The sequence below is a fragment of the Heptranchias perlo genome, chromosome 5 (genome assembly GCF_035084215.1).
Source record: "Heptranchias perlo isolate sHepPer1 chromosome 5, sHepPer1.hap1, whole genome shotgun sequence".
In the NCBI taxonomy this organism is placed as follows: Eukaryota; Metazoa; Chordata; class Chondrichthyes; order Hexanchiformes; family Hexanchidae; genus Heptranchias; species Heptranchias perlo.
Window position 1 is genome coordinate 117,997,497 of NC_090329.1, and position 16,749 is coordinate 118,014,245.

The window sequence follows — 16,749 nt, forward strand, 5'->3', positions numbered from 1 at the left end:
CCAGGTGCATGGTTCATACTCCTGTGACTCGGCCAACGTTGTCTACCTCATACGTTGCAGGAAAGGATGCCCCAGAGCATGGTACATTGGCGAGACCATGCAGACGCTGCGACAACGGATGAACGGACACCGCGCAACAATCGCCAAACAGGAGGGTTCCCTCCCAGTCGGGGAACACTTCAGCAGTCATGGACATTCATCCACCGACCTTCGGGTAAGCGTACTCCAAGGCGGCCTTCGAGACACACGACAACGCAAAATCGTCGAGCAGAAATTGATAGCCAAGTTCCGCACCCATGAGGACGGCCTCAACCGGGATCTTGGGTTCATGTCACGCTACACGTTACCCCACCAGCGAACAAATGTTATCTGTTTTTAATATAATGGGTCATTTGCTGGCTCTCTCTGCCTTCCGGATGTTTCTGCCTCTCTCTGTTTTTTTTCTCTGTTTTTTTTCCCTGTTTGTTTTTTTGTTGAATGTGTATTCGGGGGTTCTGCAGGTGACACCTCTCTGTCTGAACACGGTGATTGCCTTGGCAACGGGCAGTTGCAGGGGCAGTCTGTAAACACCATGTATTGTTCTATATGTATAAATGCGTAGGCTTCAAGGAGCTCTTGAAACATTTGCCTGAGGAAGGAGGAAATCTCCGAAAGCTTGTGAATTTAAAATAAAATTGCTGGACTATAACTTGGTGTTGTAAAATTGTTTACAATTGTCAACCCCAGTCCATCACCGGCATCTCCACATCATCAAGATTGAAGTCCATGGAATAAAGGGGCCAGTAGCAGCTTGGATACAAAATTGGCTAAGTAACAGGAAACAGAGAGTAGTGGTGAACGGTTGTTTTTTGGACTGGAGGGAGGTGTACAGTGGTGTTCCCCAGGGGTCAGTACTAGGACCACTGCTTTTCTTGATGTATATTAATGACTTGGACTTGGATTTGGGTGTACAGGGCACAATTTCCAAATTTGCAGATGACACAAAACTTGAAAGTCTAGTCAACAGTGAGGAGGATAGTGATAGACTTCAAGAGGATATAGACAGGCTGGTGGCATGGGCGGATATGCGGCAGATGAAATTTAACCCAGAAAAATGCGAAGTGATACATTTTGGTAGGAAGAACGAGGAGAGGCAATATAAATTAGAGGGCACAACTCTAAAAGGGGTACAGGAACAGAGATCTGGGGGTTTATGTGCACAAATTGTTGAAAGTGGCAGGGCAGGATGAGAAAGCGGTTAAAAAAGCATACGGGATCCTGGGCTTTATAAATAGAGGCATAGAGTACAAAAGCAAGGATGTCATGATGAACCTTTATAAAACACTAGTTCGGCCACAACTGGAGTATTGTGTCCAGTTCTGGGCCCTGCACTTTAGGAAAGATGTGAAGGCCTTAGAAAGGGTGCAGAAGAGATTTACTAGAATGATTCCAGAGATGAGGGACTTTAGTTACATGGATAGACTGGAGAAGCTGGGGTCATTCTCCCTGGAACAGAGAAGGTTGAGAGGAGATTTGATAGAGGTATTTAAAATCATGAAGGGTTGAGACAGAATAGATAGAGAGAAACTGTTCCCATTGGCAGAAGGGTAAAGAACCAGAGGACATAGATTTAAGATGATTGGCAAAAGAACCAAAGGTGACATGAGGAAAACCATTTTTACACAGCGAGTGGTTAGGATCTGGAATGCACTGCCCGAGGGGGTGGCAGAAGCAGATTCAATTGTGGCCTTCAAAAGTGAGTTGGATAAGTACGTGATAGGAGAAAATTTGCAGGGCTACGGGGATAGGGCAGGGGAGTGGGACTAGTTGGATTGCTCGTGCATAGAGCTGGCACGGACTCGATAGGCCGGATGGCCTCCTTCCGTGCTGTAGCCGATGATTCTATACTCTCTGGAGTTTAGAAGAATGAGCGGTGATCTCATTGAAACATAAGATTCTAAGAGGGATTGATAGGGTAGATGCTGAGAGGATGTTTTCCCTGGCTGGAGAGTCTAGAACTAGAGGATATAGTCTCAGGATACGGGGGTGGACATTTAGGACTGAGATGAGGAGGAATTTCTTCACTCAGAGGATTGTGAATATTTGGAATTCTACACCCCAGAGGGCTGTGGAGTCGTTGAGTATATTCAAGGCTGAGATAGATAGATTTTTGGACTCTAAGGGAATCAAGGGATATGGGGATCTGGCAGGAAAGTGGAGTTGAGGTCGAAGATCAGCCATGGTCTTAATGAATGGTGGAGCAGGGTCGAGGGGCAGTATGGCCTACTCCTGCTCCTATTTCTTATGTTTCTACAGTAACAGACTGTGGGAATCACATCATATTACAGCAACAGACTGTGGGAATCACATCATATTACAGTAACAGACTGTGGGAATCACATCACATTACAGTAACAGACTGTGGGAATCACATCACATTACAGTAACAGACTGTGGGAATCACATCATATTACAGTAACAAACTGTGGGAATCACATCATATTACAGTAACAGACTGTGGGAATCACATCACATTACAGTAACAGACTGTGGGAATCACATCATATTACAGTAACAGACTGTGGGAATCACATCATATTACAGTAACAGACTGTGGGAATCACATCATATTACAGTAACAGACTGTGGGAATCACATCATATTACAGTAACAGACTGTGGGAATCACATCATATTACAGTAACAGACTGTGGGAATCACATCATATTACAGTAACAGACTGTGGGAATCACATCACATTACAGTAACAGACTGTGGGAATCACATCAAATTACAATAACAGACTGTGGGAATCACATCACATTACAGTAACAGACTGTGGGAATCACATCATATTACAGTAACAGACTGTGGGAATCACATCAAATTACAATAACAGACTGTGGGAATCACATCACATTACAGTAACAGACTGTGGGAATCACATCATATTACAGTAACAGACTGTGGGAATCACATCACATTACAGTAACAGACTGTGGGAATCACATCATATTACAGTAACAGACTGTGGGAATCACATCATATTACAGTAACAGACTGTGGGAATCACATCATATTACAGTAACAGACTGTGGGAATCACATCATATTACAGTAACAGACTGTGGGAATCACATCACATTACAGTAACAGACTGTGGGAATCACATCAAATTACAGTAACAGACTGTGGGAATCACATCACATTACAGTAACAGACTGTGGGAATCACATCATATTACAGTAACAGACTGTGGGAATCACATCACATTACAGTAACAGACTGTGGGAATCACATCACATTACAGTAACAGACTGTGGGAATCACATCAAATTACAGTAACAGACTGTGGGAATCACATCACATTACAGTAACAGACTGTGGGAATCACATCATATTACAGTAACAGACTGTGGGAATCACATCACATTACAGTAACAGACTGTGGGAATCACATCATATTACAGTAACAGACTGTGGGAATCACATCATATTACAGTAACAGACTGTGGGAATCACATCATACTACAGTAACATAGTTCAGGATCACCCAAAGAAAAATACCCACATTAAAAATCATGACAAAAAACTGCCAAAAAAGATCAGGCAAAAATATGGAAATGTATAAGATACATAAATATCACAAAATTTGGCCATTTGTCTCTTCCTAGCCCACCTCGAGACAATAAATCTATAATCACCTCATCACATCATCCAATTGTTTGATAAACAATTCAGGGTTTCTGCCTCTAAAGAGGTTCAATTCACATTACGATCACACTCTCTCCAGTTTTTTTTTATTTCCAATCAACGAGCTTCTCAATCAAGGTGCAGTGTGACAAATAATTGACTATTTCTTACATTAACTACCAAACAGATTCCAGCTGAACCAGTTAAACACATTATTTCTCTCTTCACAGTGCAGTTCAAGAGCTAAATGTTTTGTTCATTATAGCAAAGTGCTTTGGCAAATATTCCACACAATAGCAGAAAAGAAAAGTTGCGAGCAAAGATCGGGTGGACCTTATAAAAGACACAGGACTATACACAAGGATTAGCATTTTATGTACTATTGCTACTCCAGTAAGGAACGCTTACCTGCCCTTCTTTCTTTGAATGTTTGCAGAAGTACTCTGCAAACGACAGCAGAGCTGGGTCAGAGGTAAAAGCTGAAATGGCTTCAGGCTGTAAAGAAAGCACAACGGAGTTTTAGAATCCAGTCGGCTCAATGAAGTCAAGATAAAATAATCGCTGCGCGTTTTTGTCATAGATTTTAGTAGCCAAGGCACAAGCCATTTCCTAGACATCAGTATACTTTGCAGAAGCAGGCCAGAAGGAAGCAGTCCTGTGGTTGTACCTTGATAGAAAGGAACTCGGGGTTTCTGTGAGTGAAAGTCTGAGCTAAAAGACTGCGAAACCCTTTCGGATCCTCGGTGTAGGACAGATGCCCGGCTCGGAGCTTGACGTAAAGAAAACCATCCTTCGACAAAATTGATCTGTAAGAAACAGACTCCATGAGCACTGGGTGATAACAAATTACCAAACGTAGACAGCACTACATTGCAGCATTCCAGTGTTCCTTTACTCAACAAAGGAATAGGACAAGATGGGAGGATTCAGAGAGGTGTAGAGGAACAAAGGGACCTTGGAGTCCATGTCCACAGATCTCCAAAGGTAGCAGGACAAGTAGATAAGGTGGTTAAAAAGGCATATGGGATACTTTCCTTTATTAGCCAAGGCATAGAATATAAGTGTAAACAATTTTACAACACCAAGTTATAGTCCAACAATTTTATTTTTAATCCCACAAGCTTTCGGAGGCTTCCCCCTTCCTCAGGTGGTGTGGAAATTTCCACACCACCTGAGGAAGGAGGAAGCCTCCGAAAGCTTGTGGGATTAAAAATAAAATTGTTGGACTATAACTTGGTGTTGTAAAATTGTTTACAATTGTCAACCCCAGTCCATCACCGGCATCTCCACATCATAGAATATAAGAGCAGGGAGGTTATGCTAGAACTGTATAAAACATTGGTTAGGCCACAGCTTGAGTACTGTGTACAGTTCTGGTCACCACATTACGGGAAAGATGTGATTGCACTCGAGAGGGTACAGAGGAGATTTACAAGGATGTTGCCAGGACTGGAGAATTTTAGCTATGAGGAAAGATTGGATAGGCTGGGGCTGTTTTCATTGGAACAGAGGAGGCTGAGGGGTGATTTAATTGAGGTGTACAAAATTATGAGGGGCCTAGATAGAGTGGATAGGGAGGACCTATTTCCCTTAGCAGAGGGGTCAGTGACCAGGGGGCATAGATTTAAAGTAATTGGTAGCAGGATTAGATGGGAACTGAGGAGAACTTTTTTCACCCAGAGGGTGGTGGGGGTCTGGAACTCACTGCCTGAAAGGGTGGTGGAGGCAGAAAGCCTCAACTCATTTAAAAAGTACTTGGATGTGCACTTAAAGTGCCGTAACCTACAGGGCTAGGGACCAAGTGCTGGAAATTGGGATTAAGACGGATAGCTCTTTTTTGGCCGGCATGGACACGATGGGCCCAATGGCCTCCTTCTGTGCTGTAACTTTCTATGATTCTAAGATATAGACAAGGTATTATGTTACAAGAATACTCACTGCAAACTTGGAGGTCCTTTAGAGAGATCCATCATAATCTCCCAATACTTGGGACCTTTCACTTTGATCTAGAAAGAGCAAGCAGTTGTCATCTATCTTCCATTTTCTCAATGAGGCTACTCATTTTTTTAACTAGGTCTGTCACTATTATGGCTTTGTGATTGGGTTATACGCAGGATAAGTTCTTTTACAGCACCTCCAATAACTAGAAGGACAAGGGCAGCAGGTGCATGGGAACACCATCACCTCCAAGTGCCCCTCCAAGTCACACGCCATGCTGACTTGGACATACATCGCTGTTCCTTCATCGATGGGTCAAACTCCTGGAACTCCTCACCTAACAGTATTGTGGGAGAACCTTCATCACATGGACTGAAGCAGTTCAATGAGAAGGCTCACCACCACCTTCTCAAGGGCAACTAGGGATGGGCAATAAATGTTGGCCTTACCAACGACACGCATATCCCCAGAATTAATTTTTTAAAAAGCGATTTGATATAGTGCCACTTCTCATGAATTTCCAAACTAGCCACGTGTGGTGTGATTTGCCCCTCAAAAGGCAATCAAAATGTTGTCCTTTCAGCAGATCCAAACAATAGCAAATCACTTGCCCTATGAAGCACCGTTATAAAAGAACAAGTGAACCATGTTAGTTTATCTTGGTTTCTCTCTCCCCACCTCCAATGAGCACTGCTACCACAAAACGCTCAATAACGAAGCTAAGAATTTTAAAAATGATCAATTTCGACTGGCCGTGCTGAAACTCAAAGCTATAACCATTTCATTGGGGAACGAATGAAAAAAATGCACTACTTTTCCAATATTATTGCATACTTTACACATTCATTGCATATTTAATCTACAGAAACAGTCAATAAAAATTGTACAATCAGGATGAAATACTGCAAGTTGTATTACTTTAAGTCCTACAATGGAAAATCATTAGGTTGATCTTACCAACAACACTCTTAGCAAAGGTCTACTTTACCTCTTTCAACAAGTGTAGTTCAGGAAGAAGGCTTGGTGCCATGAGGTTTACTGTCATTTCCTCACACCACTGAGAAGCCTAGATTAAAAACAAAGATATCAATCTATTGGTGAAATATTTGAATGGCCGTCTCTAATAATACTGCACAGTACAGGGACTCTGCAATGTCCTCCCTCAACACTTACAGGATTCTAGAATGTATCAAGTCAGGCCTGGCACTTTGTCTTGTCTTAACTTAACTAGCTTATCTAGTAATATGTTTTTTTTATTTTAATGTCAAGATTGTTTGACAGCTGGTCTTACAAAAACCCCAATTACAACTTTAAAACCCCCTGAATGTTAACAAGAATTGCTCATTTCTATATGGATAAAGTATCCGTTCTACTCTTTCCACTGTGACATAATTGTTCACTTGGCATTTTACAGTTCTGTAGTGCTTGAGAAAATCTGACGACTACATAATGAAGTGGGGACTGGGTAGCACAGTGGGTTAAACACACTGTCCTTTTACCTCTGGGACCAGGGCTTTAATCCAGAACATGTTGATTTAATAAAAGTTTCTCCTCTGTTGGCTGAAAATTTCCTCAAAGTTTGAGCCGTCTCAACTCAGTTCTAAAATGGACATAAGTACAAAAATACTTTTAATGAGAAAGCGCGAGCGAGAGAGAGAGAGAGCGTGCACAAGTATAATTGGTGTAGGAAATGTCATAATGGCTACACTGCTGTAGGAGTCTTTTTTTCAGGTTGAAGTTAAGGTACGTTGTGTACCAAATAAGGAGTTCTACTCTACATATAGCAAATGCAGTATCTGACTCGGTAATGCTTGCTGCCAATACTGGGAGCAAAAGTGGAAGGGTATTTCCTTCTACAGGACTGACAGCCCTTAGCTTGGTCGGCAGAAAAAAAATCCTCAAAATATTAGTATAAAAAGAACGCAATTACAATGAAGGCAAGAACCTCCTACTGCCTGATTATACAGGCAATATTTTAGTGAGTGCTATAAATGAACTTTTTTGATATTGGCGGCAGTTACCCTCTGCTCACTCATCCAAGCGGCCATGTGTTAGCTTTGATGGTTAGTGTCAGCAGACTATTTGATTAAGGGATGGCGGAGAAGAGAGAGCATGACAGCTGCGTCTGATGTCTATAAGTGCACAGGTCCAGCAGGGGTTCCTGAACATCAACCACAATGAAAACCACGGCCGATTTTCCTCCCTTGAACATAAGTTTAATTGTTGTGTTCCCATCATTGCCCTAGCTGGGATCAGCTAACTCGGAAATTGGTCACTGAATCTGGCATCTTTTTTTGGCTCTCTATGGCTCAGCTGCCTTAACTGGATGGCTGCTGAGGAAGCTAGAAATATCAAAATTCAGCTGTTGTGATTGAGCATTTATTGTATTTAACGTACAATAAGTCCTCTTGAATGGCCCATGTTGCATGCAGTTTGTGCATATTATTTTTTTCTTCCAATTTTCTCCTCTCCCATTCTCTTCTAAAGGCGTTGACCAGTTCCATGGGTGTTTTTTTTTTATCCTCCAGTACCTCGACTAAGTTGTCATTATTCATGCGCGAGCCATCACAGAGAATGTTGGCAGGCTATCCAATTTTGGGGGACCAAACTCCGTCCTCCTGCTTGATCCCCATACTAAGAATCACGAAGTAGCGATGAAGATGATTTTCTCTTTCCAAACCGAGGGCACTAATTCTAATGCCTCTACCGTCACCCCAGCTCACATCAACCCACTCAGCACAGACTGGAGATTGAACCTAGGACCTTTCCAGTGAGAGGTACACACCCAGAACATCATAACCTGCCTTTTCTCTCCATAGATGCTGACTGACCAGCTGCGTTTATATTTCAGAGTTCTGACATTTTCACTTCTTCCTTTTCATTTCACTTTCCTGATCTGAATGTGAAGCAAAGAAGTCTTGAGCTCTGAGCTACTGGGATAACTCGGAGATTTCTAAATTTCCAAACTGTTCACGTCAGCAGCCGACAGATTGTAGATCACTCGCAAGCAAAATGCCCATGCAAACAGAATGCTTCAAATTGTAACTCATTGTAAAATACGGACAACCTAAAATTCCTGGGGGCCCGCTCTGCTGTCACAACTGTGGTGGGGCAGAACATTTGCCTGCCTATGCCTGTAGCCGTTGACCTTGTCCCAAATTGCAGGGACTGGGTCATCTGCATGGTCGGGCAGGTATATTGTGCCCGTAAGGGTGCTTCAGCGGTGCCCTCCCTGATAGGTCCTTGTAAGGTGGAGCAGTCGCGGTCACTCTGCCCAAGGCGCTCCCAGGCTCTTCCCAGGCCGAAGAAAGAGGATTAGGAAGTCTTCAGTTCCTAGTGGAGCCATTCTGCCTGCAAACGCAGGGCAATTGTTTACCTTAGTTTCAGTAAGATTCGGGGCCTTTCGATGGGCCGAACTCCCGAAGTTGCCTGAGAACTCCTCGGCACGCCTGCTTGACGTACAATCCGCCCACTTGTACTTAAAGGAACACTGCAAAAGGCGGAGGGGACGGTGGGGATGGGCGGTGAGGGAGAGGGATGGCGCGCTCTTGTCCCTGGGCGGAAATCATCCAGTACACCTTTGCGCAGCCCAGCAATTTCAGGATCTAAGTCTTTCTCTACAGATACCCTTTAACTGCCACAGCAGGGCTGTGAACTGTCACTCATATTGCTTCAACTGAATGAAAACTCTATTCCAGTAATGTCTTTTTAAACAGTGGACATAAACTCGTGTATCTTTCTCTCAAATGAAGTTCAAGCACGATGCAGGCAAGTCGGTAAGTAGTGATCCTTCAGAAAGGGGCAGAATCCAGGGGTCGCAATCTCAGGTTATGTAAAGCCAGAACTAGGTTAGATGTCAGGAGGCGGTTCTTTCCCCAGAGAATAGTAGTGGACCCGTGGAACCAGCTGCTGGCTCGTGCGGTGAACGCTGTTTCACTGAGTTTCTTAGAGAGAGAGAGAGAGCTGGACCTGTTTCTGGCTGAGACGGAGATCAACTCGTACACAAGGTAGATACCGTACAACATTGATCAGGGCCAGAGTGGTCTCACGGAGTAGTCGCCCAAGGGGATCAGAGAAGAATTTTCCGGATATTTCCCCCTAATTGGCCTGGGTTTTTAATCTGGATTTTAACAAGATTACACGGCCACTGGGTGGGGTGGGGTGTGTACGTATTGTGATACACAAGACATCACAATTGTGTGGGACAGGCTGATGGACCAGAGGGTCTTTTCCTGTCCGTCACCGTTCGTAAGCGGTGCTTATGGAAACATAGCTCAGCAGGAAGCAGTCAATGCCTTCAGGGAAAAAGAGAAAGGGAGCAAAGTTGGAGGGAAATCTGGTGAGAAACAAAAAAGGGACAGGGGAAGACAATCGAGGAGGCCCAGTCAGCACTGGATTTGAGTTTGAAAATGGGACTTGGAGACGATGATTCTTTTTAATTGCTCCTCGTCCCTCAATGTTATCCTTTTGTGTCCACGCTGTCCAACTCAGTCGGGAGGGTAGGACAGTCCTGTCCATCAAGAGCTTCACAGATGCTACTCGTTGGTTGATTTGCCAGCAAATTCAATTGAGCAGTGAGGAGAGAAACCTTCCAAGCCAGTTTTCTCACTTTCCCTTAAAACAGCAGCTCCACAGATGAGGCTGTGAAAACTCATCTCTAGGGGAAACCAGAGTGTGAAGATTTCAATACTGCTCTCAGCCAGTAGTCCAACACTCCAGTGCGTTGTGGCTACCTAGTTGACTCTTTTTAAATGCAGCGTTTGATTGTGTGAAGATATTGGGGATAGCAACAGACACCAAAGGCCTTGAAACGACAGTTTAAAATCGTTTTCCAGAAGTCCAGAAATCAGCCTGTGCTACTGTCTTCGTCCTGTGACTAACACAAATATCTGAACAAGAAAAGCTTTGCCTTCACTGCAGATCAGCGTCAAAACGACTAGTGGTACCGAAGGAATAAAGGAACTAAAGCTAAAATAGAATTAGTGAGATGCTGCTAGTGACTGCACACGCCTCTGTCAGTCTGTGCACAGGACGCAGTCAGCTAAACCAGTGTTGTCCAATAAAGACTGGTGACTAGCCACAGGTATAGCTAAGGCAATACCGTTTCAGCCACAGGCACTAATGTTAGTGGAAAACTCCTCACACACAATACAAGTAAATGGACTTCACGTGTATATTTGCCTAACGAGCCCCCCATAGTTGTTAGGATCAGTAATTGCACTAACAGAAAGGGCAGTGGAATCAGATTCCATAGGAGCTTGCAAAAAGCAACTGGACAGGTACTTGAAGAGGACTAATTTGTCGGGTTATGGGGAAAAAGTTGGGCATGGGACTGAATTGGACAGCTCTTTCAAAGAGCCAGCACAGGCACGATGGGCCGAATGGCCTCCTTTCTGTGCTGCAAGATTCTATGATCCGACACATCTATCACCATTCAGTGCAAAACTTTGCAGCCTTTCTCCCAGCGGTAAGTAAAAACGGAAAAGACTGGCAAAGGCAAATGTGGGTCCCTTACAGACAGAGACGGGAGAATTTATAATGGAGAATAAGGAAATGGCAGAGAAATTAAACAAATACTTTGTATCTGTCTTCACGGAAGACGACAAAAAACCTTCCAGAAATGCTAGAGAACCAAGAGGAACTGAAGGATTCATGAAAGGGAAATCATGTTTGACAAACCTATTGGAGTTCTTTGAGGATGTAATTAGTAGAATAGATATGGGAGGAACCAGTGGATGCGGTGTATTTGGATTTTCAGAAGGCTTTTGATAAGGTCTCACACAGGAGGTTGGTGAACAAAGTCAGAGCACATGGAATTGGGGGCAATATACTGGCATGGATTGAGAATTGGTTAACAGACAGAAGAGAGAGTAGGAATAGATGGGTCTTTTTCAGGTTGGCAGACTGTGACTAGTGGGGTACCGCAGGGATCGGTGCTTGGGCCCCAGCTATTCACAATATATATCAATGATTTGGATGAGGCGACAAAATCTAATATTTCCAAGTTTGCTAATGATACAAAACTGGGTGGGATAGTGAGTTGTGAGGAGGATGCAAAGAGGCTTCAAGGGGATACAGACAGGCAGATGGAATATAATGTTGAAAAATGTGACGTTATCCACTTTGGTAGGAAAAACAGAAATGCAGAGTTTTTTTTTTAAATGGTAAGAGATTGGGAAATGTTGATGTTCAAAGAGACCTGGGTATCCTTGTACATGAGTCACTGAAAGCTAACATGCAGGTGCAGCAAGCAATTAGGAAGGCAAATGGTATGTTGGCCTTTATTACAAGAGGATTTGAGTACAGGAGTAAAGATGTCTTACTGCAAATATATAGGGCCGTGGTGAGACTGCACCTGGAGTATTGTGTACAATTTTGGTTCCCTTACCAAAGAAAGGATATATTTGCCATAGAGGGAGTGCAACGAAGGTTCACCAGACTGATTCCTGGGATGGCAGGATTGTGGTAGGAGAGATTGAGTAGACTAGGCCTGTACTCACTAGAGTTTAGAAGAATGAGAGGTGATCTCATTGAAACATACAAAATTCTTACAGGGCTCGACAGGGTAGATGCACGGAGGATGTTTCCCTGGCTTGGGAGTCTAGAACCAGGGGTCACAGACTCAGAATAAGGGGTCGGCCATTTGGGACTGAGATGAGGAGAAATTTCCTCACTCAGAGAGTGGTGAATCTTTGGAATTCTCTGCCCCAGAGGGCTGTGGAGGCTCAGTCATTGAGTACATTCAAAACAAAGATCGATAGATTTCTAGATATTAAAGGCATCAAGGGATATGGAGATAGAGCAGGAAAATGGCGTTGAGGTAGAAGATCAGCCATGATCTTGTTGAATGGCGGAGCAGGCTCGAGGGGCCGGATGGCCTACTCTTGCTCCTATTTCTTATGTTCTTACGAAGGTATTTCTTTTTTTTTTATTCATTCATGGGATGTGGGTGTTGCTGGCGAGGCTGGCATTTATTGCCCATCCCTAATTGCCTTGAGAAGGTGGTGGTGAGCCGCCTTCTTGAACCACTGCAGTCCGTGTGGTGAAGGTTCTCCCACAGTGCTGTTAGGAAGGGAGTTCCAGGATTTTGACCCAGCGATGATGAAGGAACGGCGATATATTTCCACGTCGGGATGATGTGTGACTTGGAGGGGAACGTGCAGGTGGTGTTGTTCCCATGTTCCTGCTGCCCTTGTCCTTCTAGGTGGTAGAGGTCGCGGGTTTGGCAGGTGCTGTCGAAGAAGCTTGGCGAGTTGCTGCAGTGCATCCTGTGGATGGTACACACTGCAGCCACAGTGCGCCGGTGGTGAAGGGAGTGAATGTTTAGGGTGGTGGATGGGATGCCAATCAAGTGGGCTGCTTTGTCCTGGATGGTGTCGAGCTTCTTGAGTGATGGAGCTGCACTCATCCAAGCAAGTGGAGAGTATTCCATCACACTCCTGACTAGATGGTGGAAAGGCTTTGGGGAGTCAGGAGGTGAGTCACTCGCCACAGAATACCCAGCCTCTGACCTGCTCTTGTAGCCACAGTATTAATATGGCTGGTCCAGTTAAGTTTCTGGTCAATGGTGACCCCCAGGATGTTGATGGTGAGGGATTCGGCAATGGTACTGCCGTTGAATGTCAAGGGGAGGTGGTTAGACTCTCTCTTGTTGGAGATGGTCAGTGCCTGGCACTTGTCTGGCGTGAATGTTACTTGCCACTTATCAGCCCAAGCCTGGATATTGTCCAGGTCTTGCTGCATGCGGGCACAGACTGCTTCATTATTTGAGGGGTTGCGAATGGAACTCAACACTGTGCAATCATCAGCAAACATCCCCATTTCTGACCTTATGATGGAGGGAAGGTCATTGATGAAGCAGCTGAAGATGGTTGGGCCGAGGACACTGCCCTGAGGAACTCCTGCAGCAATGTCCTGGGGCTGAGATGATTGGCCTCCAACAACCACTACCATCTTCCTTTGTGCTAGGTATGACTCCAGCCACTGGAGAGTTTTCCCCCTGATTCCCATTGACTTCAATTTTACTAGGGCTCCTTGGTGCCACACTCGGTCAAATGCTGCCTTGATGTCAAGGGCAGTCGCTCTCACCTCACCTCTGGAATTCAGCTCTTCTGTCCATGTTTGGACCAAGGCTGTAATGAGATCTGGAGCCGAGTGGTCCTGGCGGAACCAAACTGAGCATCGGTGAGCAGATTATTGGTGAGTAAGTGCTGCTTGATAGCACTGTCGACGACACCTTCCATCACTTTGCTGATGATTGAGAGTAGACTGATGGGGCGGTAATTGGCCGCATTGGATTTGTCCTGCTTTTTGTGGACAGGACATACCCAAGCAATTTTCCACATTGTCGAATAGATGCCATTGTTGTAGCTGTACTGGAACAGCTTGGCTAGAGGCGCAGCTAGTTCTGGAGCACAAGTCTTCAGTACGACAGCCGGGATGTTGTCGGGACCCTTGACCTTTGTTGTATCCAGTGCACTCAGCTGTTTCTTGATATCACGTGGAGTGAATTGAATTGGCTGAAGACTGGCTTCTGTGATGGTGGGGATATCGGGAGGAGGCAGAGATGGATCATTCACTCGGCACGTCTGGCTGAAGATGGTTGCAAACGCTTCAGCCTTGTCTTTTGCACTCACGTGCTGGACTCCGCCATCATTGAGGATGGGGATGTTTACAGAGCCTCCTCCTCCCGTTAGTTGTTTAATTGTCCACCACCATTCATGACTGGATGTGGCAGGACTGCAGAGCTTTGATCTGATCCGTTGGTTGTGGAATCGCTTAGCTCTGTCTATAGCATGTTGTTTCCGCTGTTTAACATGCATGTCGTCCTGAGTTGGAGCTTCACCAGGTTGGCACCTCATTTTTCGGTACGCCTGGTGCTGCTCCTGGCATGCTCTTCTACGCTCTTCGTTGAAACAGGGTTGATCCCCTGGCTTGTTGGTAATGGTAGAGTGAGGAATATGCCGGGCCACGAGGTTACAGATTGTGCTGGAATACAATTCTGCTGCTACTGATGGCCCACAGCACCTCATGGATACCCAGTTTTGAGCTGCTAGATCTGTGCTGAATCTATCCCATTTAACACGGTGGTAGTGCCACACAACGCGTTGGATGGTGTCCTCAGTGCGAAGACGGGACTCCTACCAATACTGTCATGGACAGATGCATTTGCGACAGGTAGATTGGTGAGGACGAGGTCAAGTATGTTTTTCCCTCGTGTTGCATCACCCACATTCCTTGGAAATACAGCCAAGCTGGATAGGTTCTGGGGAAATCATATGCTAAGCACACACATGAAAATATTTTCATCACATCACAGACAGATGGTGCCACGTGTGGTCTCTTCCTGCATCTAAAAAGCTCCAGAACCTGCGCCATTGAGTCAATTTGCTTTGATATGAAGGTATGAAAGAGTCAGCCATGGCTCAGCGGTAGCACTCTTACCACTGAGTCAGAAGGTTGTGGGTTCAAGCCCCACTCCAAAGATGTGGGCACATAATCTTGGTCGACATTTCAGTGCAGTACTTAGGGAGTGCTGCATTGTCGAAGGTGCCGACTTTTGGATGAGACGTCAAACTGAGATCCTGCCTGCTCTCCCAGTTGGATGCAAGAGATCTCATGGTGCTATTCGAAGAGGATCAGGAGTTTTCACAGCTCCTCTATTTTTTGGGCAGAAGCACAGGAGCATATTTCCCTTGAGAAGCAAACAGGTCTATCTCCACACAACGCTTAAAAATGCCCAAGAATGAATTGCAAGATGACTGAGTGCTCTTGCTGCTGTGTTATCTACCCTACTAAATGCTAAGCCAATGAAGTAATCATGTGAACCAGACACCAGCACACTAGAAGGACAACATCTTGACAAAGGGCGCTGGGACAGGCCACCTCCTCTGCTTGCTTAAGTAGTGGATCACCATGGGCTTTCCCAATACTGTGGTTCTCCAATCCTGTTCCCTCGATAAAGTCTGTGCATGTCTCAGTAGGAGGAGCCTTGCATGAGAACGATGCAGATGGGAACTGTGTCCTGCCAGTAGATGTGAATTAAGCATTCCCACAGCAAGGGCTGGGAGTACAAAGTCATGCTTGTTTAGAGGTGCTTTCTTTTGTTAGAATTTGAAAGAACTCTCAATGTTCCTCAGAGATATGTACGCACTTCATATCGACTATCCCTATGGCTTGAAGGACATCCACGCTAACCAGTAAGGAGGTTGTTTCAGTGATAACACGGGGGACATCTTAGCTCAGGGTTGTGTTTCTGTAGGGAGTCCTGTGTTACTGGACTGATAATTAGCTTCTTGGAGGATTTAGGTGCTGCCCTTGATTTACATCAAATTTGCCAGCAGTTGGTGCCAACACCCTTTTGGTGCTTGTGCCATCTGACACTGTTGAGTTCTTGGCAGCATGACTGAAATCATTCAGTCCTCAGCACAGTGTTGGCGCTTCCCGAGCACTGACTGGCGGTGTGTGTTCAGCAACACCCTACTTGGCTCAGCTGGATTTCTTTGTGGCTGATTATTCAGTACAAGATAGACAAGCGCAATGTGGGAAACGGTGGTGCAGCCATTCTTTACAGGTGATTTCTTCAACCAGAGACAAGCCTGGCAAGTCGCAGTTATCAGGTTCAGGTCAGAAGGTCAAATGGTTGAGATCCCAGCATCATGAATGGAAAAACCTCTTCAAGTGACAAGGCCCCTCATGATTTGTTTGCTTTGATAAACTGGTTGCTCACGCGATATGTGCAAGATACTGGAATGAAGAAAGTCATAACCAATTATTCAGTTCTGCTTTGATCATAAACACAGCCAACTCCAACTCACATACCTTGTAGGTAACCTTGATGAGGGCATAACATGGTGTGTTTGTATCCACATCAACGGGCACTAGGAGACGTGGTTCAGCGGCAAGCACGTACAAATGCCTCAGTGCCTGAAGGTGATATCTGTATATAAAAGAAAAAAGTACAATGACTCAGCCCTCACTGCTTCAAGGTCTCCAGATTGTGTTGCCCAAAAATTAAATTCTCAGCAGCAGCCTCAAATGTGTCTCTCATGGTTTACGTTCCCCTGCATTACGGCTGTTTGGCATGCATAGAAGCAGTATGGCCATTCAATAAGAAAGGAATCGTCAGTTTTAAACAACCA

At 44.9% G+C, this 16,749-nt stretch overlaps 1 protein-coding gene across 2 annotated transcripts in view; it reads right to left on the reverse strand.

The window, feature by feature from the left end:
* The window catches only part of anapc1 (anaphase promoting complex subunit 1), a 168,698-nt gene that overhangs the window by 14,326 nt on the left and 137,623 nt on the right, over positions 1-16,749 (reverse strand). For both annotated transcript variants that reach the window (XM_067985100.1, XM_067985099.1), the window contains exons 40-44: positions 16,430-16,547; positions 6,597-6,674; positions 5,609-5,676; positions 4,338-4,476; positions 4,079-4,165 (exon numbers count right to left, since the gene is read on the reverse strand). In XM_067985100.1, the coding sequence (XP_067841201.1) occupies positions 4,079-4,165; positions 4,338-4,476; positions 5,609-5,676; positions 6,597-6,674; positions 16,430-16,547 (490 nt within the window). The remainder of the gene's footprint in view (positions 1-4,078; positions 4,166-4,337; positions 4,477-5,608; positions 5,677-6,596; positions 6,675-16,429; positions 16,548-16,749) is intronic.